Here is a 24,877-nt window from a genome sequence, read left to right on the forward strand (position 1 = left end):
AAGGACCGCTCACACGCACCCGCACCCCCACCCCGAAGGACCGCTCGCATGCACTCCCACCCGCACCCGCACACCCACCCTGAAGGACCGCTCGCACTCCCACAGCCTCCCGACACCCCCCCTGCCCCCATCATGTAGAAGCTCCTACCGTGTCCTGCTGCTTCCTCTTGGCGGTCCCGGCCCTTCTGTGAGCCCTGCGCCTGTGCTGCTTCCTCTTCCGGCGGTCCCAGTTAAAAGGAAAGATATATAAACTATAAAGAGTTTTACCTCATGCAAAATTGTCATTTCTTTAATAAGACATTAACTATTTTTTCTGCGGTCCTCCAAGTACTCTATTTTTTTCTGCAGCACTCACATTTAAAGTTCAATATATTTTCTTTCTCAAAACTGGCACATTTCAATCACTAAATTGAAAATAAAATCATTTTCCTACCTTTGTTTGGTAATTTCATCAGTCTCTGGTAGCACTTTATTCTTCTGACTGTGCATCCAATACTTCTTCCCTTCTTTCAGCCTCCTGTATGCTTCCTCTCCTCCAGACCTCATTCCCTCCCCAAACTTTTTCTTTCTTTCTCTATGTCTGTCTTTCTCTGATTCCGTGCCCCATTTTTTGCTTTGTTTCTGGTTTCCTGTCCCCCCTCCTTCTTTCTTTCTTTCTTTCTTCCTTCCTTCCTCCGTGACCCATTTTTTGCTTTTTTTTCTGGCTCCCTGTCCCCATCCCACCTTCTTTTTTTCTTTCTTCCTTCCTTCCTGCCCTCCCCCATGCCCCTGCCACTGCGGAATAGGCTGCTGCCGCTGCCTCTATCGGGAACAAGCCGAGATCTCCCTGCTTCTCTTCTGCACGGGGCCGACCAACTCTCGCTGCCCGACGTCAATTCTAACATCAGAAAGGACGTTCCGGGCAGCCAGACAGCGATTGGCTAGCCAGAACGTCCTCTCGGCGTCAGAATTGATGTCGGGCCACAAGAGTTGGTCGGCCCCGCAGAGAAGAGAATCAGGGAGATCAAAGAACACGGTGCCAGCCTGATCCCCGATGGCAGCAGTGAGAAGGGAAGGGAAGCAGGTTGGACACCACTGCTCTAGACGAGCCTCACTCTAGGGAGAACAGTGGACCCCCCCCCCCCCTTTGGTATGCCACTGGAGCAGCAGCGTGTCTGGTCAGCTCATTCGTTCAAAGCCGCGGATGGAGGCACCTTGCGAGATCCATGCCTGCGTCTGAAGCCTCTCTGATATTGTGACATCAGAGAGACTTCCGATGCAGGAGTGGATAGCGCAAGGAGCCACCAACCCGCGGCTTTCAACGAACGAGCTGGCTGCTGCTCCAAAAGGAAGAGAATGATCGCCTCCAGGCTGCGGGCCGCAAATAAAACCTGGAGAGCCACATGCGGCCCGCGGGCCTCGTGTTTGAGATCGCTGCACTAGAGGATTGAATCATTTACAATAGTAGGCCTTTTTGGCCCCATTAATGTCCAAAATACATTTTTAACTTATCTAAATATATGTTTGGAGGGGGTGGAGAGAGGAGGTTAGGTTATAAAGCTTTTTCTCCTAGTAAAACCTGTTTTACACTCAGAAAATAACTTTAATAAAATTGTGCAAAAGTATATAAAAAGTAACATAGTAAATAATAGCAGATAAAGACCTGAATGGTCCATCCAGTCTGCCCATTAGTTATTCTCATTAAAAATACATGATTAAATTAACTTGTCTCTTTTTTGCTATTTCTGGGGCCACAGACTAAAGTCCACCTGGTATTGTCCTAGGTTCCAACAGCTGAATTTGCCATCTAAGCTTACTCCAGCCTATCCAACCATCCCATTTTTGCAGAATATCTACTGTAAAGTCTGGCCAGTAACGTCCTCATGTTCCAAGTTAGTGGAGTTCCCGTTGATGCCCTCCCCAGCCCATCCTACATCGAATCACCATATATGGGACACAAGTATGTGCATGGAAGTATACCAGCGTTGATGAAACCTGTGTGTAGACATTTGGGGGGCATAGTTTGAAAAGAACAGAGATAGAGTTCTAGTCTACATATATATTTTAGAAAATATAGTAGTACACATACACCACCTCATTCTATAACTTGGTACTTCTCGTTAGGAACCAAGTATGCATGTAGGTTATAGAATGCTAGCATTTATGTATATCAGAAGCAACAGTAGTTCGTATTTGTATACCTGTATATGCTATAAAGTACACATCAAAGTCACCTAGTGTGGAAATATGAGGAAGCAAAGCATGGGAAGGCAGGGGGCATATAATCAAGCAATGTATAAAACTAATAGAATATTATCAGTTGCACACATGGTATGGGGCACTTAGGCACATCAACTTACACCAGCTTTTCACCACTGTTCCCTCTAAGCTGAGCAGGAGTCGTCCAAGTGCATTGCTGCTGGTGGGGGGTGATGCTTCAATATTATGTTTTCAGTCACTAGGGAAAGGCAGGATCCTTGGATTCCTAAAGAGCTTGCCTGTCCCTCACTATTGAAAATGGGATAGTGAAACAGCACCCCCCAGTAGCAGGACTGTAGGTGGATAATTTTTGCACAGCTTAGAGGAAACTGTGCCCTTGATCTGTCACAAATGTTGACCTCTGTAAGAAAGCTTTTGGTTTAACTCCATTTGGCAATTATTAAGACATGATCCTGTTGACCAAACTGATGGAAGTATAAAGATTAAAATAATAAGCACATCTAACTGTCAGTTATCATAGGTCTCAGTATTTTCTACAGGACTTTACAGTGGTTTACAAGACTTTAATCTGCTTTTCTTGTAAACTAGATGAAAATCAACTGTACTCAGATGTTGAAACAGTTTTCATGAAATCCACTTGAACGTAATAATGCACATCTCCATAAGGGCAATGCCATCTCCAGTTGACAGGATATAATTATGTATTCATTTCTTCTTCTTCCCCCCTCCCCCTTTAAAAAAAAAGAACAAACACAGAAGTGTTTTTTTAGTGTAGACCAGTGCACTAAATATTCTGCACTGCTTTGGACACTGATAGAGTTCCTCTGAGTATCAGGAGCAGTGCAGGAGTGTTGGGAGCAGAGCATTCACCAGCCAGCACTAAAAAAAAATGCTGGTTTTGTAAAAGGGGTTGGGAGGTCTTTTTTATTTCACACCAAGTGAAATTCTAGCTTTCTTAATAAAGAGAATAAAATTCTATGCATCTTCATTAGAAAGAACTACCATTAAAAATAGACTAGGGGAATTGACAACGAGATGGCAGATGAAGTTCAACGTTGAGAAATGTAAAGTATTACATGTAGGAAGCAGAAACCCGAGGTACAACTATACGATGGGAGGGATGGTATTGAATGAGAATACCCAAGAAAGGGACTTGGGGGTAATGGTGGACATGACAATGAAGCCGACGGCACAGTGCACAGAGGCCGCTAAGACAGCGAATAGAATGCTAGGTATAATCAAGAAGGGTATTATAACCAGAACAAAAGAAGTTATCTTGCCATTGTATTGGGCGATGGTGCGTCCGCATCTGGAGTACTGTGTCCAATATTGGTCGCCGTACCTTAAGAAGGATATGGCGATACACGAGAGGGTTCAGAGGAGAGCGAGACATCTGATAAAAGGTATGGAAAACCTTTCATATGCTGAGAGATTGGAGAAACTGGGGCTTTTTTCCCTGGAGAAGATGAGACTTAGAGGGGATATGATAGAGACTTACAAGATCATGAAGGGTATAGAGAAAGTGGAGAGGGAAAGATTTTTCAAACTTTCAAAAACTACAAGAACGAGAGGGCATTCGGCAAAGTTGAAAAGGGACAGATTCAAAACCAATGCTAGGAAATTTTTCTTCACCCAACGTGTGGTGGACACCTGGAATGCGCTTCCAGAGGGCGTGATAGGACAGAGTATGGTATTGGAGTTCAAGAAAGGATTGGACAATTTTCTGTTGGGAAAGGGGATAGAGGGGTATAGATAGAGGATTACTGCACAGGTCCTGGACCTGTTGGGCCACCGCTTGAGTGGACTGCTGGGCACGACGGACCTTAGGTTTGACCCAGCAGAGGCACTGCTTATGTTCTTATGAAATAAGAGGTTTTCTAGTGATTATGGATCAAAAAAAGTATATCAAAAGAAGTGCACAGAAAGTTCTCAAAAATAGCATAATACAGGATACTGGCTGAGGTCCCTATATAGGAATACACTTAACAATTCACATGAACAATGCCAAAAGTACATCTCACCATAACCCCCTTCTAATGTATAGTAAGCTCTGTAAAATTCCCCTAAAATCTACTATAACCACCTGTCCACCACCTCAATAACCCTTATGGCTGTAGGTAGCACCTATACAGCAGTATTGTAAGCTTTTGGTGGGCTCACACTGTCCATCATAAATGTAGTTGGATTATTGGCCTGGCTTCTCCTCTCTATGATTCATTAGCCCACCCAACTAACTACTTAAGACACTTGTATGATGCTCTACTAGGCTTTCTAATACCAAGTGCTGATGTTCTAGATCCAGGTATGTACAGTTTTATTTTAGGCACCAAGGTTTTTTGGGAGATGATAAAAGAAAGATTGGCTGCCTCTTGAGGGGTGGGGGTGTATTTCTGATGCACATTTCTTCAGAGTAGAAGGAAAGGTGGGCTGTGTTGATGTTCTTCAAGTGGGTGGGGTGAGAGATGGGGAATTGATGCTGACGTGCTTCAGGCAGGATGGGGGAGGGGCAATTGATGCTAAAAGGATCAGTGGGTTTTTATTACAATTTATGGGGCCACAGTATCTGCTGCAATTAGAGCAGATACAGGTGGAGGGGCATAATAAAAAAAAAGTCTAAGTCCCTTTTTGGCCTAAGGTGCTAAGCACCCAAAGTAGACAGAAGGAAAATTTCCATTCTCGATAAAAACGTCCAAAATGTGGAGGGTTTTTTCGAGAATGGTCTACCTATATGTTCAGTTATTTAATTGCCCAGACTGCCACTATGTCTACCTTTAAGCCCTATTCCCGAAAAAAAATTCATCTAAATCCCAAATGCGCAAAACAAGACCTTTTAAGCATGGGAGGGACCAGTCCTTTGCCTAAAACCACAATTCTGTAACTGGCATCTGTCACAAGTGCCGGTTAGAGAATCAAGGAAACATTGCTACCCCCCCCCCCCCCCCGCAGTCCCTCCTGCTGGAAGCTGCCCAGTCCCTCCTTCCAGAACCTGCTAAGATCCTCCTCCCCCCCACAAGCATCGTGGCAGGAAGGATGCCCAAACTGCTGCAAATCCCCTGAAAGTTTGCTTGCAGGAGCGATGCCCAGCCCATCCTGTCAGAACCTGTCATGACCCCCCTACAAGCATTGCACAGGAGGGATGCCCAATCCCTCCTGCCCAACCGCTGCAAACCCCATGAACGTTTGCTGGCAGGAAGGATGCCCAATCCCTCCTGCTCGAACCTTCCGCGACCCCCTTGCAAGCATTGGATAGTTTCCTAAAAGACAAGTGCATAAGCCATTATTAAGATGGCTTGAGAAAATCCACTGCTTATTCCTAGGATAAACAGCATAAAAAATGTTATTTTTTCCTTGGGATCCTGCCAGGTACTTGGAAACAGGATATTGGGCTTGAAGGACCTTCTGTCTGTCCCACTATGGCAACTCTTCTGTTTTTATGTGGTTGCAGCTTTCTGGGATTTTTTTGGGTGGTAGGGATGTGAGAAGTTTCTTCAGTTGGTAGATGAAAACTGTAGTTTGATATGGGGTAAGAAATGTCAATATATAGGACACTTATAAGTGTCACCGCCATATGTGTTGTAATGGTTTAACGGCACCATAGACCACGATTGAGGAATGGTTTTCTTTCAGTTCTTTATGGTCCACATGGAGGCCCAGCAGCACCGAGGGCCATGCTGTGCCCTCAAATTATTTTGAGTTCTATGTTGTGCAAAGCGGCTAGGTTGTTACCAATTAGCCCTATGATTTGGGGAGGAAATATAGGTAGGAGAATGTTTGTTAATGTGCTGTTATGGACTGTTAGCGTGTTCCTGTTTTAATTACCAAAGTTGCAGTGAAATGGTTTGCCACTAAGGGCTCCTTTTACTAAGGTGCACTAGCAATTTTAGCGCACACATGAAATTACCACGCGCTAAAACGCACGATACGCTTCTAGAATAATGCCAGCTCAATGCTGGTGTTAAGGTCTAGCGTGCGTGGCAATTTAGCGTGCGCTATTCCGCGCTTTAAGGCCCTAACGCAGTTTCGTAAAAGGAGCCCTAAGTTTAACATGTTGGAGTCTTATTGAGATTAAGGGCTAGGACTTGAAGCGAGCTAGAAATGTGAGTGCTAATGTAAACACTTTCATCCGTTATATTTCATTTTATTGTGATTTGCTTTGAGTTTGATGTACCAACCAAGGAAAAAACATGCCTGGCTAAAATTGTTCATGTATTTTGCAAACCTAATCCACGATGCTCATTAAAAAATATATCATTTTTATGCATAAAGGAGCCTTGGGCCAGGAATCTTCTTTGTCCTGCACCAGCTCCTTTGCTACCCGTGATTGGTTTTATATTTTTATAATAGCACATTACTTTCAGTACATTGCTAATTGCAATATGAATGGATAATTGTGTTCAGATTTGCTTCCTCTCAAGCATGTAGGCACATAAAATGATGTTTCTGTTTATGACTATATTTTCTTTAGGCTGCATTCCTTGGGATTCTGTAAAATCTGAGACCCCGCAAAAGAAAGAATAGTTAATTTAGGCAATTTTACCTATATATAGTAAAACCCCTACTACCAAATGAAATAACGACCAAAAAAAAATCTAAAAAAATAAAATAATTAGATTTAAAGGTGTTGACCATCATAATTAGTCAATGATTTTCTGAAAGTTTATTAATCTGTTTTCTATATGTTTACATTTTGATTGATGTTTATACTGCTTTTCACCGGAGGCAATCAGAGCAGTTTGCAATCAAATTTAGAATCGGCGAAGGAATTCCATCAATTATATAAAACAAAGAAAAATGAACAGGTAGGAAAGCTGGGACCAGAACAGGCAGCAGAGCAAGACAAATGTTCAGAAAAGTAGATACGTTTTTCCTTTTTCTTAACTTGTGATACAGGATGAAGAGTCATCCATCTAAAATTGGTACTTTCATATCATTGATATTCAATAAGAATTATTAATAAACAATCTGAGAACCTGAAACATCTATCTTTAGCTATCAATGATTATACGCATTCAGAGAATCATAAGCTGGAATGCTTGGTGTACCCAATCTGATTCAGTCTACAGCAGGCAGTACAAACCTGCAGGATATTATAATTGAAAGCTTTGCAGGCTGAGGGTTACAGTAATGAGAGAGATTTGGGACCCTGTGATGAGAGAATCTGGAAAAGATGGTGCGACAGCATTTCTTCCAATATGAGTGAACTCATGCATAGTATAAGGGCAAATCAAATATTAAAGGCAATTGCTAAATTACATGATAACCGTTAACGGAGCTAGCAAAATGCAACATATATACAGTACATTGCCTGTTGGATAGTTCGTCCATGCACAGTGCAACGCTTGGCCTTTAGTTGTGTGGTAGCCGCACTGTCAGAAACATGGACGCTCCATTGTAAGATTGCACTATTGAAGAACAACGTGCAGTAGTGCACTTTTTGAGGCAGAGGGAGGGTAACCTGTGAAAATTCATCGTCAGATATTGACTCAGTATGGAGTGACATAGCATGGGCAAACAGGGGCAAATTCTATAAATGTGACCTCTATTATCATTCTCCGAAGGAAAATTCACTCACCTATATCATGTCACTCAAGGACTATTACAACTCACTAGTAGTGGGTCTATCTGCAAAGAATCTACAAAGACTACAACGCATACAAAATTCAGCAGTTTGCCTACTGAAGAACCTATTCACGACCCTAGCTCTGGCAGCTGTATATTAGCTGCCCATCCAGAAACACTGCATCTTTAAAGCTTTCAAATTCTTTGGCAAAATGGTCCCATCCTACATGACAAAGAAACTATCAACCTACATCCCAAACTGACCTCTGCGATCCTAAGGTGAGAGAAGACTATCTACCCTACTGGCACAAACCCTTCTACAAAACACCCACAAACATGCCATGCCTATTTACACTTCCAGTCATTAGATCACAGGCAGGTTTATTAAATTTCATGAAAATGGTAAAAACCCACTTTAAAAAACCTAATTATTGCCTGTATAATAATAATAATAATAACTTTATTTTTCATATTCCGCCATAATCTTGCGACTTCTAGGCGGTTCACAGTGAAGAATAGCTGTACAAACAACGATTACAACATACAGATGGAGAAGAGGTCACAGAGCGGCCTGTGATTAAATGGTGCAGATTAGTAAGAAGAAAGATATACATAGGTTACAATAAAGTTTTAACATGTTACAATAGAAATGTTGTAAAATGAGCGAATAGCAGAATACAAATGGAGAAGAAGCCATTGAGTAGTCAGAGAATACGAAGTACAAAGTGAGAGGGGAAAAAGTGGATTCAGTATGATGAGCGGTAACTTTAAAGAAAGGGGGAGGAAGAACTGGCTATGAAATAAATTTGTTGAACAGGGTGGTCTTTAATTTTTTCCGAAAAGCGCCATATGTCAACCTGGTGCCATCAATGAAGTAACCTAACCAAGTTTGCTGCCTACCAGCTTGAAACTTGAATGTTCTGTCTAGAAAGGTTTGGTATCTGCAGCCTGTAATCTTCGGGTAGGCAAAGAGGTTGTGGTTTCTGGTTATCCTTGTGGGGGAGAAAAGTTCAAAATGAGGTAGTAGATAGTTGGGGGCCATTCCCCACACCAGTTTTTAGCAAAAGCAAGAGAATTTGAATAATATTTGAGCCTCAATTGGTAACCAATGCAGCAGTTTGTAGAAGGGACTGACATGGTCTTTTTTCTTTAGACCGAATATTAGGCGGACGGCTGTGTTTTGAACTATTTTTAATTTTCTCACGTTTTTTTTAGGTATACCCACATAAATGATGTTACAGTAGTCCAGGGTAGATAGAATCAGCGACTGTACCAGAAGTCTGAAAGATAGGGGGTCGAAGTATAGTATAGTCATCCCCACCCCTAAACCAACTGTAAATATCTACTTCTGTAAGAGTTCTGCATATGCCGATGAAAGTACCTTACCATTTGAATTATAGTTGCAATTAAGCCCCAATGCATAATTATTTTAAGGCTATGCATGGTTATGTCGTCTTATTTCATGTGCCCACATCAGCAATTGCCTTAACAATTGCCTTGCTACTATACTTTCATGCTAGACATTATTCTACAGTTGATGTACATAGTTCCCAAAGCAGATATCCGATCTCTCATGCTGTATATAGAAATTGTCTCACTACTATATGAAGAATGTACCTACCTTGTCGCCAACCACTATTATGTATGTCATCTTGTAACCTTGTTGCTAACCTTTTATATGTTTGTAAGCTTGTAACCTGTTCTGGACTCTTTTGAGAGGATGAGCTAGAAAATTAAATAAATAATGTAAATTTTCCTGTGTTAAGTAATCTGACTATATCATATTCATGTAACCAAAATAATTCCCATTTTAGAAAAAAAAAGAAAAGCAGATGATTATTTACTGTAGTTGTCTCAAATGTATTTTTATCTGAGCCTTTAACACTTGTTTTGCTATGTGATGGCGTCACTGTAATTTTCCATTGTTCCCTTCCTCTTAAAATTGAAAATTCCCCAACTTTCAACACTTTCCCAGTTGAAACCTTACAATTCTCACTCCTCAGCAACTCGTCCCTAAGCTTCCTTCTCACTTATCTTCTACCTCCAATCACCAAAGCTTTGCATTCCTCTCTCTCATCTGTTATTATGGACTTTAGTATTTCTCATCTCAATCCCATCATCCTAGGAGACTTTAATATTTACTTTGACCAGCCTAACCACCCCAACACCTCAGAACTTTTAACCCTGATCTCAGACATCTCCCTAATTCCACTGATCTCATCTCTCATTCATCATGCGATCCATACTATCAATATGATTTTCGGGCCAATAGCCCTCGATCACTTATTTAAAAATCAGGCAACCCATTCCCTACCATGGTTGGATCATGTTTTAATCTTTTTCCATCTCTTTTCACTGACTGACTATTCTCCAACTCCTATCCGCACCGATAATTTTAGAGATTACAGTAAAATTTCCACTGCCACCATTCAGGATTCCTTAAATCTTGAATCAAATGACTTCGCAAACTTTGAAATAGAAGAACAGTCTGTTCTCTGAGATGATACAACATGCACTCTCATTAATTCTTTAGCCCCCACACAACAAAAAAACGCATGCCTACATCCTAAAAAGAAACCCTGGTTCAAAGGAAATCTAGTTCTTCTTCAATGTCAACTCCGCTCCTCGGAACATAAATGGTGTCAATCTCGAACAACTGTCACTTTTAGACATTTCAAAGATTTATCAACTCAATACAAAAGTGCAATTCAACTAGCTAAGAAGGAATATTACTCCAAATATATCATGACTGTTCATAACTCATCGGCACTCTTTGCCATAGTCCGTTTCCTTTCCCCATACTAAAAAAAAAACACCTACCCCCAACTCAACCAACCATCAGCAACAGACTTGGCCAACCACTTTGACCTAAAAATAAAAAAACATTCAAAAATGGCTCCATCAATAGGTCCTTTTGACCCTCTCAGTCAGGATAATCATCTTTGAATCAGCACCCTCTCAAAATTCAAACTACTATCTCTCGATGACCTTCTAAAAATCATCCAATCTATGAACACTTCTAACAGCCCTATTGAGAATATTCCATCATCCACTCTAAAAAAAATTGTTTCCCGATATTTGGCCCCTTTCTTCTAGAAATGGTCACCAAAAGTCTTTCCACCAATGCTGTCCTTAAATCCTGGAAATCTGCCTTAGTTTTTCCAACATTAAAAAAACAATACTTAGATGAAACCATCTGCGATAACTTCCGTCCTATTGCCAAACTACCTTTCATTGCCAAACTTACGGAAAAAATAGTGTTCAATCAACTCTCTGACTTATTTGAGAAAACCAATGCACTCCACCCTAATCAAACCAGCTTAAGTATTAACCATTCCATGAAACTATCTCTCCTCGGTCTCACTACCACCTTCTATTATTACCACGACCACTGCAAATCTGTTCTCATATCTCTCAACCTATCAGAAGCGTTTGATACAATCAAGCATGCCTTCATCCTCCATTGCCTCAAAAACAGTGGAATTTCAGGTCATGCCCTCCTTTGATTCTCTTCCTACTTTACAGATCAGAACTTCAAAGTCCACTTTAGAGGTTCCTCCTCTTCTCCAATCACTCAAACATATGGTGTCTCACAGGGTTCTACTTTCTCTCCCCTACTTTTCAATATATTTCTAGCTCCGCTTCTGACCTTAGCTCAATCAATAGGATTTACCATTTTTGCCTATGCTGATGGCATCCAACTTTTGCACCCCATTAACCCTTCAAACATAAGCGACATTCAAGAAATAAATTCAAACTTGACAAAATCAGTCTCTGGCTCTGATCTAACATTTTATCTCTCAATATAGATAAATCCTGTGACATTCTCTTTCTGGCTATAAATAATGAATCTTTAAAATTGAACCTAAAGTCAAATTACTAGGAAGCATCCTAGATAAAGACCTCACCTATCATGACCAAATCAGTGCGGTTCCCCAAAAATGCTTCTATAAACAACGACTAATTCGCTCTATAACCTCCATTCTCAAACAGGCCTCCATTCAAACCCTAATTCATTCCTTGATTATTTCTCACATAGATTACTGCAATTTCTTATATGATGGAATCACCCAAAAAGAAACTCGCCGTCTGCAATTAATTCAAAATACTGCCATTAAGCTTATTCACAACACAAAAAAATACGATCACCTTACTCTGCTGCTACGTGAAGCACATTGGCTTCCTGTTCCACATTGATTTACTTATAAAATTCTTCTATTAGTATTTAAGATTAAACTTGCACATTCCCCTTAATTCCTTGATAAATATCTCATTCCTTATGCTTCTCTTCGGGCCCTGAAATCCGCTGATCAAAATCTGCTGACTGTTCTGTCACTCAAATAACTTTTCTACACTCGAAACACTATCTTCTCCATCACATCCCCTTCCCTCTGGAGTGCAATGCCATCTCACCTTCAATCATAAAACTTACTCACAAATTCAAAAGCAAACTAAAAACCTTTTTATTTCAAGACGCATACCAAAATTCAGGATAAGATCCTTCTCCTTCCATCTTTTACTGTTAAAGAGAACCAACCGCTTTTAAGAAGCAAAACCTCTCCTCTTCCCTATTTGTTCTCTCCCTTCCCCTTCCTACCTCCCATTTATTTTCATTTTGACTTCGATGTGATTTTGAATCTTCCCCTCCCCCAGTACCTATCATATCAACTTTGTCTGTTTCTTTGTCTTTGTCCGGCCTTTATGTTGCCCTATTTTACGTTTTATAAATTATTATTTTTCTTTTTTTAAACTCCAGTTTTAGCAATTGTAAACCGTCCAGAAGTTTGTTTGGTGGTCGGTGAATCAAACGGTAAATAAACTTGGAAACTTGCAGTGGTTCTAAATGCTGCAATCACTCTCACGAATCAAGTTGCACAAGTTGCAAAACACACAATCGTGCAAACCATGAAGACCAGTCTGCTATTTAATCCAATGTATGAGAATGTATCTTCTTTTTGAAACCCTAAAACAATATCTTGTGTGGCAGAAATATAGAAAATGATCTATTTCTCAGAGAAAAATTCCCCCCCTCTTCTTTTATCAAGCTGTGCTAGAGGTTCATAGCTCAGGCTGGTGAAGTAAGTGCTCCGACGGTCAAAGGAATTCTATGAGTGTCAGAGCATTTAGTGTGCTGGCTCGAGATAAAAACCTCTTGCCCAGCTTTGTTAAAAGGGGTCCTTAATGAATTGGCAAAACTTGGATATCTTGCTTTAATTAACTTAGGGCTCCTTTTATCAAGGCGCGCTACGGGGGTTAGTGCGTTGGACATTTCATCATGCGCTAACCCCCGCTAGTACCTAACGTCTCGTCAATGGAGGCGTTAGGTACTAGCGCGGCAGGTGGTTTAACGCACGCTATTTCGCGCGATAAACCGCTACCACGCCTTTGTAAAAGGACTCCTTAGTTGGCAGATGTGCAAGAGAGTAGAGAGATTAGAGAGAGTAAGATCCTTTGCAGGACTGTGGCTACAGTAAGGGGTCCTTTTATTAAGGCGCAATAACCAATTTAGCTCATGCAAAAGATTAGCGCACGATAAATTTTAAGGCATCCATTATATTCTATGGGTGCCTTAGCATTAAGTGCACGCCAAATCAGTTAGCGCACCTTAATAAAAGGACCCCCTAGGTACGGTATAACTATGCATGGCAGTTAAACAAAAGGGGCCTTTTACTAACAATTAGCACATGTCATCTGCCACAGGGCCCATTCTCTTCCTATTCCTAACATGCACTAATTATTAATATAACCCCTCCCCCCCCCCCCCCCCCCAGTGACCCTTATCTGCCTGTCACATCTTTCTTTCTCTCTTTCTTTTAAATCCCATAGGATACACCAGGTCAATAATTTTTGTTTTTTCTAATATCCAAGCCTTTGTCTTCTATTTTGTTTGCAGATCCATTTGAAGCTTTCATAATATTTTCCATTCGGCATGAGATCAGGAAAATTGATCTTCACAAACGAGACTATAACTTGTTAGTCCCTGGTTTAAGAAACACAATAGCCCTGGATTTTCATTATAACCAGAGCTTACTCTACTGGACAGATGTTGTTGAGGATAAAATTTACAGAGGCAAGCTCTCGGAATCTGGAGGTAGATTATTTGAATTTCATATTTTTCTAGTCCATAAGACTGACTTGTTTTTCTACCTATATTTTCTTTCATTGATGCTGTCTAGTGAAATTGCTTGTGTTGGCAGAATCTATTTTGTATAATAAAAGGGGAAAATGTACTTTTAAGCAGATCCTTTTTTCTTTTTACAGGCAGTTCTAAACTTGGGTACCTTTTATTTAAGTTCCTCAATGTCCTTTTGTGAGAGACTTATTTATAATGGTACAGTATCTGGGCTCTCAGGTTCCCTTATAGAATACTAGCATATTCTGATATTATTGTGCTTACATTTACACACATATACCTGGTTACACCAGACACAGACCTAGCATAACTATAGTTACATAAATAAAGCAAAGATGCACTTAATATATACCCCCTGTTTTACTAAGGTGCGCTAACCGATTAGCGCGCGCTAAATGAATTAGCGTGTGCTAAACGCTAACGTGTCCATAGACTAACCCCCTCTCTTTTACAAAGATGTGTTAACCAATTAGTATGCACTAATCGAATTAGTGCACGCTAAACACTAACGCGTCCGTAGATTAACATGCCCACGTTAGTGTTTAGTGTGCGCTAATTTGATTAGCAAGCGCTAATCAGTTAACGCACCTTAGTAAAACAGGGCCTAACATGAACACGTTAGCGTTTAGCATGCGCTAATCAGTTAGCACACCTTAGTAAAACAGGGCCTATAGTATTATGCAAGTGGGAGACGCACCTTTCCTACTAATGTTCCACCCATGTATGCCACTTATGTGCAGCAAAAAGCAGAAATGGCTAGTGGGATAATGATGTCACAGGAGCCAAACCCTGTTTATAAATCCTATTGTTGACCCAGCATGGCCATGTTTTGGCAAATGCTTGCACCAAGACTCTTTGCTTGTCAATGTGAGTAAACACTGACTTTTGTTTTAGCAGACCATGAAGGTAGTGTTTGTGAACATTTTCTGTCTCAATGCCATTTTGAATGGTATAACAGTATTTTGTTGGGCGAATAAATGGCAGATGAAGTTTAATGTAGAGAAATGCAAAGTCTTGCATGTAGGACACAGAAACCCGATGTACAGCTATACGATGGGGGGGCTAGTAATGGGTGAGAGTAGCCTTGAGAAAGACTTAGGGGTAATGGTAGACAGATCAATGAAGCTGTCGGCGCAGTGCACAGCAGCCTCAAAAAAGGCAAACAGAATGCTAGGTATAATCAAGAAGGGTATTACAACCAGAATGGCAGAAGTTATCCTGCTGCTGTATCGGGCAATGGTGCACCCGCATCTGGAGTACTGCATCCAATTCTGGTTGCCGTACCTTAAGAAGGATATGGTGATACTCGAGAGGGTTCAGAGGAGAGCAACGCGACTGATAAAGGGTATGGAAAACCTTACATATGCCGAAAGATTGGAGAAACTGGGCCTCTTTTCCTTGGAGAAGCGGAGGCTTAGAGGGGACATGATAGAGACCTACAAGATCATGAAAGGCATGGAGAAAGTGGAGAGGGACAGATATTTCAAAATTTTGAAAAATACAAGAACGAGGGGGCATACAGAAAAGTTAAGAGGGGACAGATTCAGAACCAATGACAGGAAGTTCTTCACCCAGAGGGTGGTGGACACCTGGAATGCGCTTCCAGAGGGTGTGATACGACAGAGTATGCTATAGGGTTTCAAGAAGGGTTTGGATGAATTCCTGAAGGATAAGGGGATTGAAGGGTATAGATAGATGAGTGGATGATTTCCTGAAGGAAAAGGGGATTGAGGGGTACTGATAGAGAATTACTATGCAGGTCCTTAACCAGAATGGGCCACCATGCGAGTGGACTGCTGGGCGGGATGGATCTCTGGTCTGACCCAGCAGAGGCACTGCTTATGTCCTTATGACTGATTATATGAGAGGCTAAGGGTTGTGTTTACTCGCATTGAAAAATCAGGACCCCTGATGCAGGCACTTGCTGAAACACAGCCCTGCCGGATCAACAATAAAATTTATAACCAGAGTATGGCTCCAGTGATATCATAATCCCCCTATCTCCATTTTTTTTTTTTTTTCTGCTTCTGTTTTCTGTCCTTCTGCCGTTTATCTTTTATGCCACTTATGTGCATCATTACAGAATAGGACCTAGGCCCCTTGCTGGCACTTTCATTGATGTTATTTGAACCAGCATAAAGAGAGTTGAGTGGTCTATCAGTGGAGGCCATAATAGCCGGCTTTTCAGAACTTGTGCACACAGGCCCAGGATCATATAAATGATGCTTAAAGCTACACGTGCCTAGATTGACATGCCAAGCCAGTCTAGGCACCTAATTTAATTTTCTCAATTGGCTTAATTGGTGCTGTTAATTGAAAGCACCATTAAAAAATTAATAATTAGCCAGCAGACACCTACACTTCAAGGTGGGCATCTACACTGAGGTGCCTACCAGCAAGTAGGCATTGGGGTGGGTTCAGGGAAGATTTTGGGTGTGGTTTGACATAGGTGCTGGTAAGCGCCTTACTTAGGTTCACTCGTTTAGGTCAGAAAAACCCTGGCCTAAATGGCAGTGTATTTAAAGATTCAACACCTACCAACTCCTAATACCACTTAGGGCTCCTTTTATCAAGGTTTGCTACGGGGGTTAGCGCGTCGGACATTTCATCACGCGCTAACCCCCGCGGCACACCAAAAAACGAATGCCTCGTCAATGGAGGTGTTAACGACTAGCGCGGCAGGCGGTTGAACACGCGGTATTCTGCGCGTTAACCGCCTACCGCAGCTTGATAAAAGGAGCCCTTAGGCTTCGCTAGGTGTGATTTTACAAATGGTGCCTAGTGGATGATTGATAATCATTTTCAATGGTGTCTATGAGTTAGGTGCCATTTATAGAATCAGGGCCTCAAATGCTAGTATTCTTCATTTTTAGATTGCAAGAGGCATTTGAATGCAGGTGCCCAGTTATTTATTTATTCAATTTTCCAAACCATTCTCCCAGGGGAGCTCAGAATGGTTTGCATGGATTTGTTCAGGTACTCAAGCATTTTTCCTTGTCTGTCCCGGAAGGCTCACAATCTATCTAATGTACCTGGAGCAATTGGGGGGAGGGGGGGGTTAAGTGACTTGCACAAGGTCACAAGGAGCATCATGGGTTTGAACCCACAGCCTCAGGGTGCTGAGGCTGTAGCTTTAACCACTGCATCACACTCTCCCCAATATAATTACCTTTTTTACTGCTTAAGGCCCCCTTTTATCAAGCTGCAGTAGAGCATTTTAGTGCAGTCAACGAGGTAAATGCTCCAACGTTCATTCAGTTCCTATGAATGTCAGAGCATTTACCTCACTGGCCCGAACTAAACCGCTCTACTGCAGCTTGATAAAATGGGGCCTAAGTATTAAATATTAGCTTTAGTGCCCCATAGTAATGAAATAAAAAACATGCAAATTCCTATAAAGCAGATCTATATTATATAAGTACTATAATATGACGTGATACGTTGCATTATAGCTGGTAAAATAACCTCTAGTTTCACTGTCCTGGAGCATTGGCCCACCAAGCCATAGCCCAATGTTGCAGGGCCATATCTTAAAGGGGCCAGAAACCATACAAATTTCCTCTTGTGGTCTCTTCCCAAATCAAGCCCACCATATTCTGACTTCATCCACAATGACCTCCTCAAACTGAAGGGCCCCCAAGTTATAAATACCCTAGAAGTTCCCTTTTCCACACTGCTACTCCCTAGGCTATCATCTCCCCTTTAAACACCCTCCCCAACCCCAACCCCCGTAATCTGGGTAGAAGCGATGCTCAATTGCTCTTGCTGGTAACTTCATCCAAAATGGCACTGACGATCCCTAGCAGTAATCTAATGATACAACCACTAGAGATAAGTTTTCCTTATCTCAAGACTATGTGACCATCCCTTATATACTAGGGGTTTTCTAGGCTCTGGCAGAAAAATGGTCACCACAACTTCTAGCACTAGTCTAGTCTGGTGGTAAGCTGATCCCTAGCGACAGTACTGTGAGACTGTAGAGGCTGTAGTTGCCATTTTTCTGTGAGAACTGCCAGGAACAGGAGTGAATGGGGTAAGTTCCTGCCTAAACAACTCACTGATCCACCAGGAATGTTCAGGTAGGTCAGGAGGACCTGGTGGGAGGGGAGCTTCTTGGGGAAGATTCCTTATGTTGGTGGAGTTGGGAAGGGGACATCTCATGTGGGATGCATGCCCAAATCTTCATGTGCAATTTTAAGCATCTTTTATAGAATTGGGGGTGGGGGTGTGTGTAAGTGCTGTTTTTAAATTTGACACATTAAAGGTGTATCTTCACCTCTCTTGTATGTAATGTCTTAGCAGTCCCTTTTTCTAAAGTGCAATGAACTTTTGTCTTAATGGATTAGTAGTTTTTATTCATTTTAAAATAATTTCAATAAGTGAAGAATAATAAATAGAACATTTACACTATATCGACATCACTTAAAATATTACAAGATTCTTACAGACCAATAACCCTCCCACCCAAATTATTCTTTATCATTCAATAATCTGTAGATCTATCATAATTCCGTAATTCACTACTACTACTACTACTTTTGTCTTAATGCATTTTAACACAGGATTTTGTTTCACGCTAAGCCCAGATTTAACAAGGCACATATGAGGAGAATTTTTTAAATTTTTTAAAATGCTGATCATAAGCTAATGTTAGCACACAGCAACCTCATACAGTCAATGTGAGGGCATTTAGGCCCAGATTCTATAAATGATCTGTGACATTTTGATCAGTGCACCAAGTCAATCAAGGTGTGTAACTTACCTCCAAGAAAAATCAGATAGATGCACCATCAGATCCTACTTCGATCCTACTGCCTTTACACTTTTACTTTTGAGTATTTTAGATTACTGTAACGTTGTGTATTTGACAAGAACTAAGAAAAACTTGGCTAGGCTGACTTTGGTTCAAAATACAGCAGTAAGGATGATTTATGGCTTGAGGAAGTATGACCATGCAACTTCTTATTACTGTAGGTTGCATTGGCTCCCAGTGGAGGCACGGACGATTTTTAAGTTAGGTTGTCTATACTATAAAGTCGCATCTAGTGTGGCCCCACTTTATCTTGTTGACATATTTGTTTTTATGACACATGAGAAGAGTAGAAAATCTCATGCCCTATTTATATTCCCCTCGGTTAAGGGGTGTAAAATAAGAAACATCATGGTCACTGCCTTTCTTATCAAGCAGCTCATTACGATAAAGATGTTTGCCCATTATTGATTAGATCTACATCTTATACACATTATAGAACACTTCTGAAGACTTTTCTTTTTTCCAGATTTTTGACTAACTAATCTCTGTGTATTACATTTTCTTTTTTTTTTGTATTTTCTCATAGCCTAATCTTTTGTTAACCGCAATGAACTTAGGGTTAAGCGGCCTAGAAATTGGTTATTATGTTATGTTATGCTTTTTACTAAGCTGTGCTAAAGGTTTCTACTGTGGCCCGGGGCACTCAATGCTCCAATGCTGCTCCGTCGCTCAGAGAATTCCTAGGAGTGTCAGAGCAGCGTCGGAGCATTTAGCGCCCCAGGCTGCAATAGAAATCTCTACCGCGGTTAGTAAAAGAGGGCCTTAATTATGTAAAAGGCTTCAGCAATGCCAAAATTGGCAATTAGCTTGTAATTGACGTTAATTGCAGAAAGCAGGTATGATGAAGGGGGGGAATCTTAAGCATGTGTTGTTGGTTTTTTTTAATGTAGACACCTGTTTTGTACTTAAGCAGGCTCATTTTGGCCAATAAAAAACCCTGGTATATCTAGGGTATACCTAAGGTTAGGATGCCTACTGATACTTAACCCCATTTTAGGCGCAATTAAGTATGATTCTATAAAGTGCACCTAACATTTATAGACTCACGCTTAACACTGCACTACTCAGTGTCTAAACTTTAGGTACAATTTAGAGTCGGATCGTTACTGCCTCCTATTTAGGAGGTGCTAGGTACTCCCACATTAACTCTGTGCTATCCAGTTACTGCATGTTAATCATAGCACACTAGTTGGCTAATGTAGGAATGCCCGCTCTCCACCCATGACACACCTCTCCTAAAATATTTTTTTTTCAAAATAGGAAAAGCATGGACTAATGTACACAAAAATGCATACTACTATAAAATGCTTTAACGTGTTTTACAATATGCATGTTAGTGTGCACTAAACACATGTTAAGGTCTTAATACCCTTTTTTTAAAGGACTTCTTAGTAAAGCGAGCATTTTTATTTTTAATGTGCTCAAACATAAGCAATTATGCTTTTTGCATTTTCTGTACTGCATCTACATAAAACCTTCTCATCGTTTTTTTAGGTGTAAGTGGTATAGAGGTAGTTATACAACATGGTCTAGCAACTCCTGAAGGCCTTTCAATAGACTGGATTGCAGGAAACATTTATTGGATAGACAGTAATTTGGATCATGTGGAAGTAGCAAAATTAGATGGAACAATGAGATCAACATTAATAGCAGGTGGCATGGAGCATCCGAGAGCCATTGCCCTGGATCCTAGATATGGGTAAATATGTTTTTCTTCATTTCTGCCTGTTGTGTTCTTTTTGACTAGAGTTATGAATACGGAAGACAAGAAGAAGCAGACCAGCAAATTATGGCAAAAGCACAATTGTTGTTGCTCTGCTTAGAGATCTCACACACTTTGGGGTTTAAGGATTACAATTTGGCTTCGGAAGAAAGCTGTGCCTAGATTCCCCTTTAGTCCTACCCCTGACACAGCCTGGTGAGGTGAATGTGCCTACACTGGGTGTTTGTTTTCAATGAATTGTGTTTTTCTATTATTTGTCAGTCTGCTTCTTCTTGCCTTCTTCTATAAGTGTTTGTATATCATTTCATCTTCCTATTCTGAGAGAGGTATGACTATATAAATGGTTAAATTGACCATGGCAGCCTCACGCCAAATGAAAAATTATTTCAGTTTAATATTTCTGAAGTTTTAACAGCCCACATGGAGCAGAAGTTTAGAAAGGAGATCCACATCAGTGCATCAGATATAGGCATCCATTTTTCAAGTATTTTTAGGATAGCCTGTTCTAAAATATATGAGAAATGGACATCCAAACTATGACTAGGACAAACAAGAGACATATACATCTTTGAGGCAGCGGAGGAACATCCATATTATAAAACGGCCACAGAGACACCCACATGGAGGAGTTACCCAATAGTTACAACAGTCAACTGAGAAACAGAGGTTGTAGATTTTAATCCCACCATAGCTGTTTGTAGTCCTCTTTCCTTTTCACTTTTTTATTTTTTTTTTAATTGTGCATCCTCCAGGGATAGAAAAATATGTACTGAGGTTTCCTTTACTCCCTCTACAGAAGAACTGCTCAATTGGAGTAATTTTCTGTAACCTGAGCATGCCCAATACCAAGTCTAAATATGGACGTCCATCTTTTTGAACATGGAAGTCCCTCTCTGTTCTGTAACTGAAGTTGGAAGTTCATACTTTGGCCCCTCCCTAGTTCCACTCACAACATGCTCCCTTGCTAAATTAATCTATTCAGTTTTAGATGTCCGGAGTTTGGCTTTATAAAATTGGGATTTGGATACCCATGCAATATGGCCTTTTAAATGCTGGTTTTCAGATGTCTAAAACAGGGATAGAGATTCTAAAATAACCACAAACAACACAAAATATATCTTAAATTCTAAATATAAAATAAAATAACTGTAACACAATCAATTTGCCACACATTCTAGACTTCACCATTGGGGTTAATATGGAAAATTTGGAATAAAGTGGATTATGAATGACGTAACTTTAAAGGAAGCCTGAATTGTCAAAATGCCATACATTATTTTTTAAATTTATACTGTAGGCATTAAAACTCTCTTTGCTATGTTATATTCAAACTACTGTCCTAGAATTTCACAGAACTTTAGGAGAAGTTATTCTAGGAAGGAAGTCACAAATAACCCCTCCAAGCTTTTTCAACATTCATAGTGATATTGCCGCTAAATATTCTTTGGGCTCCTTTTACTATGGTGTGCTAGTGTTTTTAGTGCACGCACAAGATTAGCGCGTGCTAGCTGAAAATTACCGCCTGCTTAAAAGGAGGCAGTAGCATCTAGCGCACACTATTCCACACGTTAAGGCCCTAACGCACCTTTGTGTCTGTCAACCAAATGTGCTTTATGGGTCTACTGCTTTGTGAATGTATATAATAAACTGATTTTATTTGGCTATTTTTTTTCATTTGGAAAGTCCATCGCCCCATCCCACTCTTTCTGAACTACTGTTATTTTCATGCATTTGTTTTCTGTTGGACTTTTTTCTACGTAGGTTTATGTAGGTACGCAGGTTTAATAGTTGGATATCTTAAAAAAGCATTGGGTTTTCAAAAGTATGTAAAATATTGATGTTGATATGCTTAAAATCAGCCAGTAGATGCAATTTCAATTATTTATAGGGCACTATTTATTTATTTTTATACCACTTATATTCCTAAGCAGTTCACATTGAATAGTTAGATATTTTAAGTACTTTACTTATCTGTCCCAACAGGCTCACAATCTACCTATGGCTCCCAGGGTCACAAAAAGCAGGGCTGAACTTGAACCTGAAACCTCAGAGTCCTGAGGCAATAGCTCTAGCCATTAGGCAACTCCTCCACATAAAGGCTAAAGCAATTCATCACTCACTAAAAAAGGGGGGAGGGGTTATAAAATGCTCATCTATATATGTGGTTTAAAGTGTTTGCATAGTCAGCTTTAGAGTGAGGTATTTATGATGGTGGTGTGATTTGTAATTAATGCATATACTTTACAGGAGTATAATAGCCAGACCTCCAACTCAAAATTATAACAGGTCATGCCAGATGAAGAGTTTCTCCTCTGGCAGCCAAAACATTCCCCTATGGCACTGTCTGTGGGCTGCTGCTGCATATACATTCTTATGAAGGGATCTAGAAAGGGGGTGTGGCCAAGAGAAGGGACTAGGTGGGCCATGAGCATTTCAAGGATTTGTGCACAGTGTTTCAGAATCCAGCAAATCCATGCCTAATTTAGGCGTGAGGATTTGGTGTAGGATGGGCTGGGGTGGGCATCAATCTGAACTCCACTAATACGGAACAGGAGGATGTTACTAGCCAGACTTTACAGTAGATGTCCTGCAAACCGGGATGGTTGGATAGGCTGGAGTGAGCTTGGACAGCAATTTCAGCATTTGGAACCTAGGACAATACCAGTCTTTACAGTCTATGGCCCAGAAATATCAAAGAAGAGACAAGTTAATCTAATCATGTATTTTTTTAATGAGTATAACTTATGGGAAGACTGGATGGACCGTTCAGATCTTCATCTGCTGACATTTACTATGTTACTATGTAAGTTTCAATTGGTTTAAATTCTCATGCCTAAAAGTTAGGCACAGATTCTAGTGCTATGCACTATTCTATAAATGGTGACCAATTCAGAGCACCATTTATAGATTAGCACTTAGGCCCAAATTCTATAAATGGTGCCGCTAGTTAAGTACAATAATAGTTATTAATACAGTTTCAAAAATGGCGTTTAGAATCCAAAAGTAGAGTAAAATAACTCAGCATAGGGGAAAACCCTTTTATAAACTTTCATAGAATCAATCATTGTACCATCTTGTTAGAATAAATGATTTTTAAATAACTTCATAGATTCATAAGTAATTCTTAAATCTCCATGATGTGAAAATAAAGTCCAAAGTCCAAAGTTTTGTGAAAAGCTAATATAAGTAAACAGATTTAGTTTCAATGTCTCTGCAGCGGTGACCCAGCGGGGTTCTGACGCGTTTCGCCGTCCTGGCTTCCTCAGAGAACCCGCTAATGCTGTGTGTGACAGACTTGTCAGTTGGGTACCTAATTCAAAAGGGAAAAGAAACTTCCTCGTGTTCTATGACATGAATGCTCTGCTGAGCACCCTGTGCTTATGAGGTGTGAGACAGCCTCACACCTCATAAGCACAGGGTGCTCAGCAGAGCATTCATGTCATAGAACACGAGGAAGTTTCTTTTCCCTTTTGAATTAGGTACCCAACTGACAAGTCTGTCACACACAGCATTAGCGGGTTCTCTGAGGAAGCCAGGACGGCGAAACGCGTCAGAACCCCGCTGGGTCACCGCTGCAGAGACATTGAAACTAAATCTGTTTACTTATATTAGCTTTTCACAAAACTTTGGACTTTGGACTTTATTTTCACATCATGGAGATTTAAGAATTACTTATGAATCTATGAAGTTATTTAAAAATCATTTATTCTAACAAGATGGTACAATGATTGATTCTATGAAAGTTTATAAAAGGGTTTTCCCCTATGCTGAGTTATTTTACTCTACTTTTGGATTCTAAACGCCATTTTTGAAACTGTATTAATAACTATTATTGTTCCTTTTTTGCTGTTTGTGCTACATTTCCTTTGGAACAATATTCAATTTATTCAATTACCCAGTTGTATTATATTGGCCGCTAGTTAAGTGCCATTAGGCAGATTTAATTATTTCAATTGCCATTAATTGTCGTTTAAAAGCAATTAAAATTTCATTTTAAAAAAAGATGATGCCTCCACAAATGGCACCAAAACTGCAACTACAGTGGCACCTACTGGTGGTTAACGCTGGAAGAATCCTTAGGCGGCGGTAGGCCCCTCTGTAGTCGCAATGCTCATCACAGATAGGCACCAGAAATGTAGGCCTTGAAAACCCTTGCCTGCATTTGCGGCGCCTATCTGTGACACAGCCGCGATTCTATAAATGGTGCAGTCGCATGATTGTCATATGATCGGCACTACTTTTGTGGACATCTGCCAATCGTGGAACCATTTATAGAATCCGGGCCTCAGTGCTCATTTTTTCTGTGTTGGATTTTCAGTGCTTTATATAATAATAATAATAATAATAATAACAGTTTATATACCGCAATACCATTGAGTTCTATGCGGTTTACAATAGATTAAGCGAGGTACAAATTGATTGAATTTAAAAGGGGGGAAGAGGAGAGTTA

General features: G+C 40.5%; 1 protein-coding gene across 1 annotated transcript in view; it reads left to right on the forward strand.

The window, feature by feature from the left end:
- LRP1B (LDL receptor related protein 1B) overlaps positions 1 to 24,877 on the forward strand; it is a 1,445,547-nt gene that overhangs the window by 686,274 nt on the left and 734,396 nt on the right. The window contains exons 22-23 of the mRNA XM_033944130.1: positions 13,652 to 13,849; positions 20,199 to 20,403. Of these exons, the coding sequence (XP_033800021.1) occupies positions 13,652 to 13,849; positions 20,199 to 20,403 (403 nt within the window). The remainder of the gene's footprint in view (positions 1 to 13,651; positions 13,850 to 20,198; positions 20,404 to 24,877) is intronic.

This window comes from Geotrypetes seraphini, chromosome 5 (assembly GCF_902459505.1).
Source record: "Geotrypetes seraphini chromosome 5, aGeoSer1.1, whole genome shotgun sequence".
NCBI classification, from domain to species: Eukaryota; Metazoa; Chordata; class Amphibia; order Gymnophiona; family Dermophiidae; genus Geotrypetes; species Geotrypetes seraphini.